The sequence below is a fragment of the Madurella fahalii genome (assembly GCF_045866475.1).
Source record: "Madurella fahalii IFM 68171 DNA, scaffold_2, whole genome shotgun sequence".
NCBI lineage: Eukaryota > Fungi > Ascomycota > Sordariomycetes > Sordariales > Madurella > Madurella fahalii.
In genome coordinates this window covers 8,897,646-8,912,194 of record NW_027263972.1, presented here as the reverse complement: position 1 = coordinate 8,912,194, position 14,549 = coordinate 8,897,646, and the positions used below count along the sequence as shown (strand labels likewise).

Genomic DNA, 14,549 nt, shown 5'->3' with positions numbered 1-14,549 from the left:
GCAGCGTTCTATAGAGACTGCCTGGAGCAGGGGCCATGATGAAGGACGTGAATGCGAAATTGCGCCAAGTATATTTCCACCTAGATGGTTCGTGTATGTGTTGTACCACTCCGGTCCAAGAAGGACAATACAAAGTGAAACGCAACAACTTTCTAGGAAGGATAAGCGTGCTGGCCTGACTTGGACCAATAGCCCAAGATGCGATACCTAGCTTGGTATCCAAGATGCACGGCACGTAAAGCTTAGCCACGAGGAAACCCGCCCCCTCACGCATTCTTACTATGCACACACAAGGCAATTCCCCCAACTGATAGGACCATCCCGATCATCGTGTCTTGTTTGGGTCAGCATCAACGTATATCATCCACTTACGTCTGCGCTAGCGGCACATACCTCGACTTATAACCTTGCCCTCAACCCACCACTCCCCGACAACGGTAAACAAGAACGCCAGCGTATTCACGATCGGGACCGTAAGGCTCAGTTCTACAGTTTAAGTTCAAGGACACCCCTCTTGTCAGCAAAACGCCGCAACCCCTTACAAGGTGAGAGTAGTCGCAATCCATTCCCCCAACAACCCCCCCGGCCCGGGGACCCATAACAAACAGAGGGGGGGGGAGACAATCCAGCGTAACATACCAGCCTTGCCAATCAACAAGAAGAACCACACGCTCCCGGTGAGGTTCAGCACGAGCGGCACCGCATAGCGCGGGTTACGCAGCAGGTCGACGACGGCCAGCACGCCGGCGTAGAGCCGGCGCCTCCACCAGCTCTGCTGGACGGCGGGGCGCTCGAGGACGGGATGGGGCGGCGGGCGGTGGTCCTTGGCGGCACGCCGGATGAAGGGCGTCGTGAGGCCCCAGGCCAGCCCGACCAGCAGGAAGGACAGGATGTAGTTGATCGCTGGGGGGCGGGGCTCCGCCGGCATGGTTGTTCAATCCCACACCACCTACCTACCCAAGGTAGGTAATCCGTACCGTACCGTGCTGGGGTCTGTTGGGGGGGGAGTGGGGGGGCGAGATGGGGAGGGGGATGGGGGTGGGAACAGCGAGGTGGGCAATGTGGTGACTTTTGTTGTTGTTGTTTTTTTGCCACGGGTTTATTTTGGGGTTTTGGGGGGGGTCCTTTCGAGAGTGTCGAAAAGGGGTTTCCGGATGGGAAAATCGACGGCCTCCCGCTTCCAAAACAAAGGCGGTGAGAAAAGCACTTTTGGAGAGTGCGACGATACCTCTAAGCCGGCAATATGGAGCTGAAAAGGCAATATTGCGGGGCCCTGTTGAATATGGGTGATTGCTTTTTTCAGCCTTACGATGGGGTGAGAGAGAGAGAGAACCACGAAACGCCCTCTGTGGTCGGACGATGCGTGTCGTTTGGCTTTATCGATAAGCTCAATCCTGGCGATCGTCTAGGCTATTTTTGGGAAAGTGGGCTGCCAAATCAGGCTAACCTTCGCCAATCGAGATCTATTTTCTGGTCTCAGATCCCCAACCCAGAATATCCCATCAAGTGTCTCACTCAACAGTACTGTGCGCTGGCAGCTTGCTGAGAGTGGCACTTTCAGGCAAAACGGGCATACCGTTGCTGAACACATTCGGGAAGCGATTATAGGAGTATTTTGCCACTTAGGCTCACTCTGCATCCGACGCAGGACAGTCGGCCCGAGCCTATGGATCGGCGGTGCAAGTATAGGCTTTGCTGCTACTGCTGACATTGCCCTCGGTGATGTCCGAGATCTGGCAATGCACACCTTTCTGCGTTATCGATGCGCATCCACAGAATGCAGATTTCTATCCTATTCTGCCTTGGACTTGATGCTCGGCATATTGCGAAGATGCTAGATTTGTCAGGCATTGGTAAAGAGTGCTGGAGTCTGTATTGCGATCTTCGATGCAAGATACCTTTGTTCACAGCTGAACGGGCCAAAGGCGGCGAAGCCGTTACCAGCGGCATGCATTAGTTGACGAACGCCCAGCATCCTCTCTCTCACACTCTCTCTCTGCCTCTGGATTGTCGACCCAGCCTACAAATAACATTGGCCCCCGCAGCAATGTGTTGAGGACAGCCACCAAGGCCATTTTACGGCGTCCATGTCTGGCTTAAGATACAGCACTGCTTGTCACTTTCGTATCGGTGTTCAATATGGATGCCCTCCACTCCGCAACTTCGTGATTCTACTCTCATCCACTGGTACTTTGACAGCGAATGCTTGGCTAACGCCCAAAACGATCAGTGGGGTTTGAGGCTGCGCTTGATCTTCTTGGCATTCGTCACTTGATCCGGACGCCGATGGACAATGAACCTGATCACGATACTGATCGTTACCTTTCGAATTCGTTACACCTATGAGTTTGTTACAATCTTGGCCAGTTGCTGATCGGGAGCGGTTCCGATGAATCGGAACAGCGGGACCGTGCGACTTAGGTCCCCAGGATGAAGATCGGCTCGGAGGTTTTGCCGCTATGTCCACCCCTGCCCTATATCCTCTGGCGAGATCAGCCTTGGCAGAGAAGTCTCAGCCTCCCCTGGTGATACATGAAATCTTATATGTCTTTCCTCTTCCTTCTTTCCTTTTCACTTGCTTGGTTACTTCGAACTTGCTCTCTCCGCGGTCGGGCGCTCAAGAAACGCTGCCTCGTTTTACATGCCTCAAGGGCCTGTTGCGGAGAAGCACGGGATGGTCGCTGGTTGCTATGGCGCTACGAGCGGCTAGCGAAACAATCCAGCGTAAGCGCGAACGGCCGAGAAATAACGTGACCAAGTCCATTGAGGATTAGGTACTGTCACCTTTCCAGGGTTGGAACAGAGGTGCCTAAAGTCCGGCAACTCCACGCCTTCCGATGCGCGTAAGTGTAAACTTTGTGCCTTGGCCTTCGCTTTGCCGTCCCAAGTGGAGAAGGGAACGCCAACAGAGGTGGCTCAGCGCCCGTATGGCTCGGAACCGATTACGAGTCGCCGCGCGCCATCGATCCGCAGCACGTAAATGCACGGGAAATTGATGTTTCAGATCATTTGAGAGCTATCGCTCTTAGTGGTGTATTGCGGAGGCTGGAATATAGAGAGAGGCTATAATCGCTTGGTTGGTAGAGTACCACGCTGCACGGTGGATTGCAGGCAGGGGTAGCTAAGAATCCAGTTTCCTACTGCAACCATCTGCTGTGGAGTTTTCCCACGACATACCTCGAGCATGCTATGACTTCAAGAAGGTTCTTTTCATCCACGGAAATCCTTATCTTTTCTACAATTGGATTCGAGGAAGCAATGGCTTAGGCCGCGTTGGAGGCTCCATGGGTTGGGCGCGCCAACTGCTTCGAATACCCCACAGAACCGACCTGGAAGCCCTCGGATGCGGGGCACAGGCGCCCAGCCTCGCAGTTTTGAGCGGATTCCAGCCACCCGAACCCCGGGCCTCGATTGCGACACACGCGTGGTCCAGGGCTGGGATTGGAAACCCACCCAGCCACTGCGGACGCGAACCGAGCTAGCGGGCGGGTCGGCTGCAGCTTTGCGCACATCAATCAACAGGGAAGCAAGCAATCCCACTTGGCATGCAGCGGCCATCTCTCCCTGTGCTCCTGAGCCACTCGCAAGCCAGTTTGATTTCCATTGCTGCTCTGCTGCCCATTCTCCCTCTCTCTCTCTCTCTCACACACACACACACACACAACGCTCTCTCTAATCTCCCCTTCGCTCTTTTCGTCATTGGCGTCCATTGGGCCCATCTCTTTGTTCTTTTTGCGTGTTCTACCTTAGTGCTTCGTTTTCCATTGTCCCGCCCAACAGCTGCCGACCGCGGGGTAGCATCCCGTCAGCAAACAAAGACCAAGACCCCAAAGTAAACAAAGCCGAGTCGGCTGCGGGCGCCAGGTCATGAGAGCGCCTCGAGCAGCAACACAGCCAAAATGACGACCAAGTCAAAGACGCATCCTCTCAATGGGATGCACACGTCCGGCATCTTCTCGGACATGAGCGTTGACGGCCCTGAGGTTGGCACTCTGGTGGTGGTGGTCGACCGGGCCAAGAACCTGCCAAACCGCAAGACAATCGGCAAGCAAGATCCCTACTGCGCTGCCCGCCTGGGAAAGGAAGCAAAGAAGACGACCACCGATATCCGCGGCGGCCAGACTCCCAAATGGCAAGTTACCGACAACCACAACCCTGGAGCTCCACAAGTTTCATCAAGCTAACATCCGGGACTCGTTGCGTTGCACAGGGACCAAGAGCTCAGGTTTACCGTTCACGACTCACCGGACTACTACCAGCTCAAAGTGTCGGTGTTCAACGACGACAAGAAGACGGAACTGATCGGCGAGGCATGGATCGATCTGCGGGACATCATTGTCCCAGGGGGCGGGCAGAGCGACCAGTGGCATCAGCTCGGATGCAGGGGCAAGTACGCCGGCGAGGTTCGTATCGAGATTACATACTACGACAGCCGTCCCAAGCCCGAGAAGCCAGTCGTCAAGGCAAAACCGACGCCGACGGCTGCTGAGGCCGACGCCAAACTTGCAGCCGCGGGGCCACGGACCATGCCCAAACGCCGGCCGCTGCCTTCAGATCCAGTCACTGGCAAGGCATCCGCTACGCCTTCGCCGGCTCCGGAGCAAGCAGAGGCGCCCGCCCGACCTCAGCCGAATCCTGCACCCACACCTACCACAAGCCAGTCGTCTCTTCAGCAGGCCGAGTACAGCCCGGCTCCTGCAGCGGGCTCGCCAGCCTACTACCAACAACAGCCTGATCATTATCCGAGGCGCCAGCCAAGTGAAGAGTTTGGGGCGTCGTCCCGTCGGGTGGATGCATTGCCGCAGCAGTACCGGACCCCTGAGAAAGCTGAAAAATATCCGGTGCAGCCTGACGACCAGGGCTACAGCCAACACTACCAGCAGCCTGCTTATGATCACTACGACCCCAAGCCCCATGATCACCATGGCTTCCCGCAAGCTGATGACACGATGGGCCTCGAAGATGACAGACCGCCACCGCCCCCGGCCCATCGGAGCAGGGCCGGCAGCAATTCTGTCGTGAATGCGGCGCTCCAAAACGGGTTTGAACTTACGGCAAAGGGAACACCCCCGACGATGCGACAGGATGTCCTAAGGAGCGAAGCCCATCGGCATTCCACTTCAGGGTCTTATCCTGGCCGACCAACGTACAAGGGCTTCGACTCCGCCCCGGCGGGGCTTATCGGATACTACAATGCAGACCAGCCCTCACCCCCACGACATCACTCGTACGACTCGAGTTACGATATGCAGTCTCGGACCATGCAGGCGACGGTAGAGGATGTTCCGGAATCACCGGAATCCATGAACAACGCAATGAGGAGAAGTATGGGTCGCTTGCCCTCGTCTCAAACTCAACCTCAGTTCGACCCAGACTACGACATGGCTGCCAGTCCCGCGCCGCTCAATCTCGGAGGGAAGGGTAGCACTAGGTCGGCGCGTTACGTTCCAACCCCGCCCGATCAACCAAGGCATCAAGGTTCCAACGGGCACCAGATGGCCCCTTCCGAAAGGGAGGCGCCGGAATACCCAGCAAACTTTGGCAGGCACTCTGAGCCTGAGCTAGTATCCCATGGCTCCCAGGTGGATAGCAGAGCCTTGACGTACCGGGGCGAACCAGACGACATCTCTAATGACTTCACAGTGCCTCCAGTGCCTCCGTCGCTGGTGCCCGGCATTGACCCTAGCCTCGCTCGCCAAGTCTCGGACCGCATCAACCAGGATCGGAAGCAAGTGAATCAGACACGGCAATACGCACAGCAGGCGATCATAGAGACACCACCCAGGGGCAGATCCATGGACTATCGGTACGATCAGGATGGCTCGCAGGCAGCGTACAATGCTGCGCCGCCGTCTCACAACAGAAGCCCCGTTACCTATACCAACGGGCCATCGACCTCGAGCGTTAATGTGGTCATCAAATCCCGCGCCTTCTCTCCGAACCCTCCGATCCGCGACGCAAGCCCCACTCCGCATCACCAACACACCATCCGGCGCAAGTCTGTTAGCCCACAGCCGCCGCCGCCCGACACCCGCCGGTTATCTGGGGTGCCGTTCGGGCCTGACTCGTACGACGCACTGAACCCTTGCGTCTCGTCCACCGGAGCAAAGGACGCCGCAACCTCCCGGCCAGAGTACGACGAAATGAACGGCAAGATCATCACGCACGACGGTCGCGAAATCGACCCATCGGACCACCTGCCAATGGAGAGTTGGGCACCGGAACCCGATGCCAAAAACGCCAAGCAGGGACAATCAGTCTCCCCTTCGTCTCGCCCGTCCCTCTCTGGACCTCAGCCTCAGCCACCGGTAACCTCGGGCCGCCGCCCGCTGCGCATCGCCGGCCGACCGCAGTCCATGCTCCCCAGCTCTTCCGTCGCCGGCGGCGGATACATAGCGACAGACCATGTCGAGCAAGCAACGCCCTCCCCTCCGGCCCCGCCAACAGGCCGCAACCGCCTGCAAAAGAAGGCTGCCTACCGCACATCCACCACAGCCCTCCCTGCCCTCCCCGCCCCAAGTCCCGTGGTTCCGATGATGTCGGGCGCGAACGGTCCCGGTCCCAGTTCCAGCGCCTTCCGCCGGACTAGTGGTTCCGGCACCGGCCACGGCACTGGCATAGAACCGAAACCCCTCGCCCCGCTCCCACCGCACCAGGATAACTTCACCCCGCCCAGACAGATCACTCGCTCGGCGACGTTTGATTCCTACTCGGGCGGGAACGAGAACTACGCCCCCGCCCCGAGCATGGACGTGTACGGCCGGAGTCCCGGCAGCCTCCGTGGCGGACCTCCGATCCCGGCTAAGGTTCCGCTTGCTCTCCCCCCGCCGCCGTCGCATAACAGTGGAGGGGTTGGCACCGTGTCGGCTACGAGCGGCGCCTTGCAGTTACATAGTAGCAGCCTGGTGAGGAGGAGCGGGATGGGGATGATGGATGACGGGTATGACGGGTATGGGCATCACGGGGGTGGCGGTGGGGGCGGCGGCGGCGGGGGGTTGTCGTCGCTGGAGGAGGAGCTGAGGCAGATCGATATCGGCACGGGGAGATCGTCGCGGAGGCATCATGCTGCGGCGGTGGCGCACGGGAATGGTTATGGCGGGCATGGCGGGTATGGGTATGCGCATGCGGGGGGGTATTGAGCTGGAGCAAAGGGTAAGTTTGAGATGTCTTTCTTGAATCTTAGGGGATGATGTTTATGACGAGGATGAAGATGGAAAGGTAGGTAGGACAGGGGTTTAGGGGCTGCTGCGTTTCTATGCCCAGCCTTGTTTCTCATTTTCTGCCATTTGTGTTATACGCAGTTTACGGGGCCTGGCATGGTGTGGGTGGGCGCATTTTGATTTGAAGTTAATTTTTGTTCTCGCTTTTATCTTCTTTCTTCGGCTCGAGCTCGAACTGCTTGCTGGTACGCGCAGATACAGCGGATGGATAGGACGACGGAGATACCCAGTGTATGGATAGAATGACCATATCTGTCAATGAGAATGAAGTGATTGTTTGACTTGGATGGCCGCGGTCGTCTGAACGGTCGCTTACATACTTGTACAGAATAATGCGAAGGGACAAAGCCAGTGATTCGACGATGCATTCGACATCTATCTATGGGTGGGTGGTATCATTCCATGTGCAACCACAGACAAAACTTAGATTTTCTGCACCCTGTTGTTTTTCCCCAGACCTGAATAAACGCCGGCGCAATGCAAGTAAACATGACAAATTCCCCTCCCCTTTCCTCCCCTTTCTCCCCTTCCCGCTTCCTCCCATTACGAGACACACACACACACACACAGTTAGAGGGTCCCAAACATCAAGCTCTCCACCATCCCGTTCGTCTGGATCGCCATCTGGGCCTTCTCGACCTCCTTGGAGACCTTGCCCAGCAGGGCCTGGAACTGGCTGGCCAGCTCGGCGCTGCCGCCGACGTGCTCGCCGTAGATGTCGAGGAGGAGGAAGGCGACGTCGACGCAGATGCTCAGGTAGCGCGGGTCCGCGATGTACTTGCTCACCCAGCGGAGCAGGGGCAGGACGGTGACCTCGTCGCGGCCCTCGAGGGCCTCGCGCAGCGCGGACCGGTGGCGCAGCGCCACCAGGAGCGTGAGCGCCGTGACGGGCTGGTACTCGGCGCCCGCCATGTCGAGGACCTCGTCGACGGCGGCGGCGTAGCGGCCCTGGCGGAAGTTGCGCTGCCAGGGCTTGAGCCGGGCCCGGCGCGAGCGCCGGCCCGCCGTGTCGGTCGGGATGATGACGTCGACGCTCTCGCCGAGGAGCTCCATGGCCTTGTTGGTCACGGCGGCGCGCTTGCGCTTGGCCTTTTGCGCGTCGAGCCGGTCGAGGGCTTCGGTGCCAACGTCGCGCGCGGCTTCGACCGCGGCGCGCTCCCGCGCCTTTTCGGCGGCCGCGCCCGACAGCCGTGTGCGCAGGGAGAGCACGCCGGACTGCATGCCTACGGCCAGGTGCCTGTCTTCCTGCGAGGCGCCGGCGGCGATGACGGACAGTGACAGGATCGGGCTGGGGTATTTGGAACCGGCTACGACGTTCCAGTCCGACGTCTCGAAAACCTTGACGTGGCCGTCTAGGCTGCCGCTGACGACGCGCCGCCCGTTGGAAGCGAGCGAGAGGCTTGTGACTGTCTTTTGGTGGTTCGTGATGAGGCGCAGGGGTTTTGCGGCGACCAGGTCGAGGACGGAGATGGCGTTTCCGGCAGCGGCTAGGAGGGTCGTTCCTGGCGGCAGAGGGAGCACATCTTCGACTGGATCGGCGTGCTTGAAAGTCATGACGGAGCCACCGGGGGCTCTCGCATCCCACACCCGGACCGTCTCGTCGTAGGAACCCGAGACGAGCAGGTTGCTGTTGCCGCCGGGCATAAACGAGCCGCAGCGCACGTAATCCGAGTGCCCTGTAAACATGCGGCTAGGGTCGTTTGACGGCAGATCCCACAGCCTGACCGTCTTGTCGTCGCTGGCGCTCATAAGGGTGGTCAACTCGGTCGGGGACCACTTCGTCACCCACACAGGCTGCTTGTGCACATTCCACGTCTTGAGTATCACAGCTCTCGTGCCACCGCCCACGTCAAACACCTGCATCCTGCCCGAGTCCTCGCCGGCGACCAGCACCCTGCCATCAGCCCGGATCTCGCCGCAATGGGCCTCGCTGTCGAAGCGTCCGATGGTCTTGAGCGGCTCGCGCTTGCGTATCGAGAAGATTTCGACACGCGGGCCCGACGTCACGGCGAACAGGTCGTTGAGTTTGGTGGCTGCGACCAGCGAATTGGACATGGCCGCGCCGGCGGCGGCGGGGAAGCTGATGTGCGAGATGGGCCATGACGCCGTTGACGTGTGCGACTTTTGGCTCTTGAACGACCTCCAGTATCGCTGCTCCGCCGTCACGGGGCTGGGCCCCGAAGGCAGCTTCAACTGCGCCAGGGGGAGCACTTCTGCTGCCATGTTTCCTGCTGTTGTGCTCCGACCTTGGCGGTTGGTGTGTGGTGCCTTTTCGCTCTGCGCCGTCGCTAACTTCACCTACACTGGGGAACTTCACTTTTTTTTTTTTTTTTCTGAAAGCTGGGCTTGCAGCTCCCGGCCGAGCCCCACCTGGAAGCAGATTGCAGCCGGGCCTCATCCCATTGGATATTCGGAGAAATCTTACCCCGCCTTTCCGGGTGAGAAAGCCACCTTCAGGTACCCTTACATATGTACACTCCTACGCAGCAGGTTTATAACAAGGGAGGGAGGCAAGGGCCAGGGCGATCTTCCAGCCAGGTCCGCAGGTCGGGTCCAGAACCCGTAGGAACCAGCCCTGGGCCTTGGTCTGTGCAACATGCATCGGGATCCGTCTTCTCATTAATGATGGATGCTTGAGCCAACTGCTGCCCAAACCTCGACATAAGGCATAGGCACCATAGGTCTCAATGCGTCCACTGAACGCTCTATCCCACGGATTTGACATATTTCATCTCTCGTCCCCAGTAGATAGCATACGTGCCGCTTTCCTAGACCATTCAGGCTCCTCTCACTTCTCTGTTCTGCACCCGTGCGGCACAAGTTCCGCGAAATGGCGCGGGGGGGGGGGGGATCGATGCTGGAGCGGGAAGTGGGAACGTCTCGGGGGCCAGAGAAGCGGCGCAGCGAGGCACGTCACGTCGCAATCCTACCATAGCATAGCATAGGGCATTCACACAGGAAATTCTTGACTATTTATCTACGTCCAAGATATTGCTACAGCACCGATTGGCGGCCCTGGCGGGCGGGCGTTCGGGATGCTGCATCCCCAACCGCATGTCGACCTGGATCTGGACTTGCAACCCAACGAGGCGCGATTGGCGGGCTTGGGACCAGCCCCTGCTGTGCTGTGTCACAACGTCAACTTCACTCCCGCACCAGCATCCTCTGCGATCCCGAGTGCCAACACCCCACACGAACAAAGGGCCTGGAGATTTGCGGCTTCCTCTGGCGGTTTCGGCGGCATTACACACCATCCCATGTCTTAAGCGACCCTGGCCGCGTCCAGTGGGCTTATCCGGATCCTCTCCGGCCTTTGTTGACAGCAGCTTCCTGCTCCGCGACACTGGCCGGCGACCCTTGCCACGCCGACCGAACGCGTGCTTCTCGTCGGATATTTTTGCCTCGACTTCACCTTTCTCGATTCGCTCCCGTCCCATCTTTTCGCACGACGATCGCACAGAGTCCCCTTCAATGGTGTGTGTGTGTCTGTCTCGCTCACTCCCGCGCGCCACTCGATTCCTCCCGACGGCGCCAGCGTTTGCTGGCTGCGACTGACGATAAGTACTTTGCAGTCTCGCTTCCACATCGCCACGAGTCCCTTTGCGACCAGCAGCCCCGAAGGAGAGTAGACAAGCGTACCATGCCACCATCGCATCCTAGTGCCGGTGCGAATCCCCGTCCTGCCACTGCCGGCCAACACATCCAGATCGCTTCCTCCAATGCCACAGCGAATGCCTTCCTTGGCGGTCGTCAGCCGGCATGGATGACTGCTGGAGGCGTGAGGAAACCGCCCTCGCGCCCGGGTGCGACTCGACCACCGGCCTTACAGGCCGCCCAGCAGCAGTAGGAATATCTTCTCTCTAGTCTCCGGTCTTGGATGGAACTCGCTAACCCGGCTTCGATATATATCTAGGCCCGCACAAGCCGTTCTACCCTCACCCGCCCCGAGCGACGAGCCCAGCCCAGCCCTTTCGAGTACCCTCGATAGCCCCAATACCATCCCCGCCTCGCTCCCAGATGCGCAAAATATGACGCCTACAGCCGCCCCGTCAACTGCACTCGCACTCCCCGTCACTGAAGCTCGATTTGTTGTCGAACCAGTCACCGACGGTCCAGATGTGCAGGACATGGCGAGGTCCGGACCTGTAGGGCCAGATCCCGTCGCACACAACCATGCTCCCCCCCTCGTCAATCGCCCGCTCCAGCCTCTCAGCGATGGGATACAAGCTGGACAAGACGGAGAGCGCGGGGGTTCGAGTCTTGACGGCGCTCCGCCGCCATCCGTCGCTCGCGTATCGCTTCCTCCATTCAAACGGCGACGTACAGAGTGAGTCAACGATGCAGCCCCTACAACTTCTGCTCCTGTTCCGAGCTAACACTCCGCTTAGTCAGTCGTCGACCTCATCGCCCTCCAATCCTCTGCTCGCCGCTATCGATAGCCATGTCCAGGCTTTCGGCGGGGATCTGGCGCTCGAGCCTACCATAGAGAGACCGCGGATGATGCTTCTCCGAGAAGCGTGCAAGCATAACGACTTGTTCTTCATCGTCCTCCACCAACTGTTTTCTGTCTGGTCGCAGAACCCACAGGACGCCCATCCGGCTATTCCACAGAACCCGTTAACCATCAATACCGCTTTTGCCATCCTCGAGATGATTCTTAAGAAGAATCAAGCGGTCTCGGCGGCGCACCAGCGTTGGTTTGCTCAGTTTCCCTTTCCTATCGGGTCGGACCAGTGGAAGGCGGGGCCTGCAACCAAAGTCGATCAGGTAGCCGCGTTTCTTGGTAAGCTGGTTCGAGAGCATGAGCCTCTGAGCCTGTTGACGTTGAATCGGGGCTACCCGTATCTGGTGGACGAACTGCACACTCGTCTCGAGTGTTATTCCCCAGTCTTGCAAATGATACTCTTCACTGCCTGCCGGAGGAGGTTAGGCGTGCCAGACGGCGACCTTGGCCAACAGATCGAGCAGGCATTTCGGGACGACCAAGGCCGTCACCGCAGCGAGTTCACCGGACAACAAGTTCGTGCGCCAATCACACAGCCGGGTGAGATCGACTATCGGAATGCGAACTTGATCAACTTGTATAGGCAAATCGTCGGGACGGCGGCGTCTCGGGCTTCAGCCCGACAAAGCCTCCAGAATCCCCCTGTCCAACAAGCGAGCGTTGCTGATCGGCCCGCCTTTACCCCTTACCCCACGGCAGCACCGTTCCCAAATACATACCCGAACCCTGGGGTACAGGTTCCGTCGCACGGGACGATGCTGGCGCATCCTTACACAGCCCATCCGGGCCTGAACGGGACAGCCGCAATGCAGACGGGGTCTTCGAGCGGGCCCCAGATGCCCGCGCAATATCAAACAGTGGGAGTTGGCGGCAGCGGCGCTCAACCACCAAGCATTTTGGCACAGTACCAGGCCCAATACCAGGCATATCAGCAACAGATGATGTTCCATGCACAGCAGCTCAATCAGCAGCAGTATCTGCAGCATCCGCAGGCCATGGGAAGCTACCCCACGCAACCGGGCCACTCGGCTGCGTCACAGGCTCGGCACGGAGTGACGCAGCAACCTACTGGCCAACATATCCAGCAGATGCAGCAGATTCAACAGGTCCAGCCCACGGGATATCAACGACCTTTGCGACCTGCCCCTCGGGGGCTGGCTCCCGGGCCGCTTCAAGCCCCCAATATACCACCAGCGCCCCAAATTCACCGGGCCGTTCTTCAACCCCAAAGACTACCGCAGGTCAAGGACCCCCTGTTCCCGCCTCGAAAACACATAATCACGCGGCCCGAGTGGCCGTATGACCCATCGGACAAGAAAGCAATCATGATGTCGTTGCATCAGGCACACGTCCGTAGCCCGAAGCGGGTCATGAGGGATGGTGAGACGGAACGGTTCTACCAGGCTGTGAAATCACTTCCCGTGAAGCCGACACCTATTCCCCCGAAGAACACCATCTACGAGTTCCGTTTCGAGGTGACTGAGGAGCAGCTTGCCTTGGCCGCGGCCAAGTCGAACCAGGGCGGCCTCGTGCCCGTGATTGAGCACTTCAACGGTGCGCTTAGATGGCGTGTCAGGTGCTGCGTGGTCCGAAACTCGCCCAAGCCCCCGGCCGAAGATCAATGGGTAACACTGGACGTCAACTGGCCGTCCAACATTTTCATGACGCTCAATCAACATGCTCTGGACATCCGCAGGCAGGCGCACAATGGGAGGGACCTAGCCACAGAGATCACCGGCTTCATTGTTTGCGGCACCAATGTTCTCAAGATCGGCATACCCGAACCAAAACCCGGGGGCGCGCAGAACCGCTTTGTGGCTGTCGAGATGCTGGAGACTCTCAGTCACTCGAAGATTGTCGACATGATTTGGGCATCGGGCGTGATACCCGAAGAGGAAACGCTACGGATCATCAAAGAGCGGCTAACTAGCTCCTCCGATGACGAGGTTGCCTTTGAAGCTCCTGACCTGTCGATCGACCTGGCCGACCCATTCAGCTCAACCATCTTCAAGATCCCAGCAAGGGGGGCGCACTGCACGCACATGGAGTGCTTCGACCTCGAGATCTGGCTCAACACGCGACCGTCCAAGCCAACCATCAAGTGCCCGCACGGGCAAGTCAAATGCGACTGCAAGACGGGCGAACCCTCCAGTCCCGACAAGTGGCGCTGCCCGATCTGCTCGAAGGATGCCAGGCCGTACAGCCTGCGGATCGACGGCTTCCTCCTCAAAGTCCGCGCGCAGCTCGAGGAGGAGGAGAAGCTGCACACCAAATGCATGCACGTCAAGCCCGACGGAACGTGGTCGGTTATCCTCGAGGACGATGACGACGGCGGTAGCGATGCCGAGGAAGGGCCGCCGCCGAAGCGCAACAACGGCAAAGCGCCAGCTGGCCACCCGTCCGCTGCTAATAATACTACCGCAACCGCCGCCGCGGCCGCCGGCCGCCGGCAGGAGGTCGAGATCATCGAGATTGATTGAAAGTCGCTGATCTGTCGTCGATCCGCTACTTGGCTCGCTGGGACAAACTCATGCCTATTCTTCTTTCAACCACCACCTACGCTGCGGCCTGCTACTATTACTACTACTACTACTACTACTACTACTACTACTACTACTACTACTACTACTACTACTACTACCGCGTTTTATTAAATCGAGCCAATTCACCAACCAGGTTCGGGAAGGTTTAGCGAGGGGGAGAGAGAGAGAGTGGGAGCAAAACTAAAAGTTCTACCATCATTGCGGACGGCGTTTTATGGGATCGCATCATCACTACCCAAACCGACAGATAGATGAAGAAGCGGATTGGTTCGTGGGGATCCA

General features: G+C 58.6%; 4 protein-coding genes across 4 annotated transcripts; 2 read left to right on the top strand and 2 right to left on the bottom strand.

Annotated features, from left to right (window-relative positions):
• Window positions 1-266: 266 nt before the first annotated feature.
• On the bottom strand, window positions 267-928 carry MFIFM68171_05414 (Integral membrane protein; the record flags this gene model as incomplete). The annotated part of the gene is made up of 3 exons (XM_071060834.1): window positions 267-334; window positions 394-486; window positions 640-928. 3 exons carry the CDS (start codon window positions 926-928, stop codon window positions 267-269), a joined length of 450 nt encoding a protein of 149 aa, XP_070916935.1.
• A 2,971-nt stretch (window positions 929-3,899) lies between these two features.
• On the top strand, window positions 3,900-7,139 carry MFIFM68171_05413 (Ingression protein fic1; the record flags this gene model as incomplete). The annotated part of the gene is made up of 2 exons (XM_071060833.1): window positions 3,900-4,132; window positions 4,211-7,139. 2 exons carry the CDS (start codon window positions 3,900-3,902, stop codon window positions 7,137-7,139), a joined length of 3,162 nt encoding a protein of 1,053 aa, XP_070916934.1.
• A 651-nt stretch (window positions 7,140-7,790) lies between these two features.
• On the bottom strand, window positions 7,791-9,443 carry utp15 (U3 small nucleolar RNA-associated protein 15; the record flags this gene model as incomplete). The annotated part of the gene is made up of 1 exon (XM_071060832.1): window positions 7,791-9,443. One exon carries the CDS (start codon window positions 9,441-9,443, stop codon window positions 7,791-7,793), a length of 1,653 nt encoding a protein of 550 aa, XP_070916933.1.
• A 1,417-nt stretch (window positions 9,444-10,860) lies between these two features.
• Window positions 10,861-14,204, top strand: MFIFM68171_05411 (Zinc finger MIZ domain-containing protein 2; the record flags this gene model as incomplete). Its single annotated transcript, XM_071060831.1, has 3 exons — window positions 10,861-11,063; window positions 11,134-11,547; window positions 11,609-14,204. 3 exons carry the CDS (start codon window positions 10,861-10,863, stop codon window positions 14,202-14,204), a joined length of 3,213 nt encoding a protein of 1,070 aa, XP_070916932.1.
• Window positions 14,205-14,549: the final 345 nt, after the last annotated feature.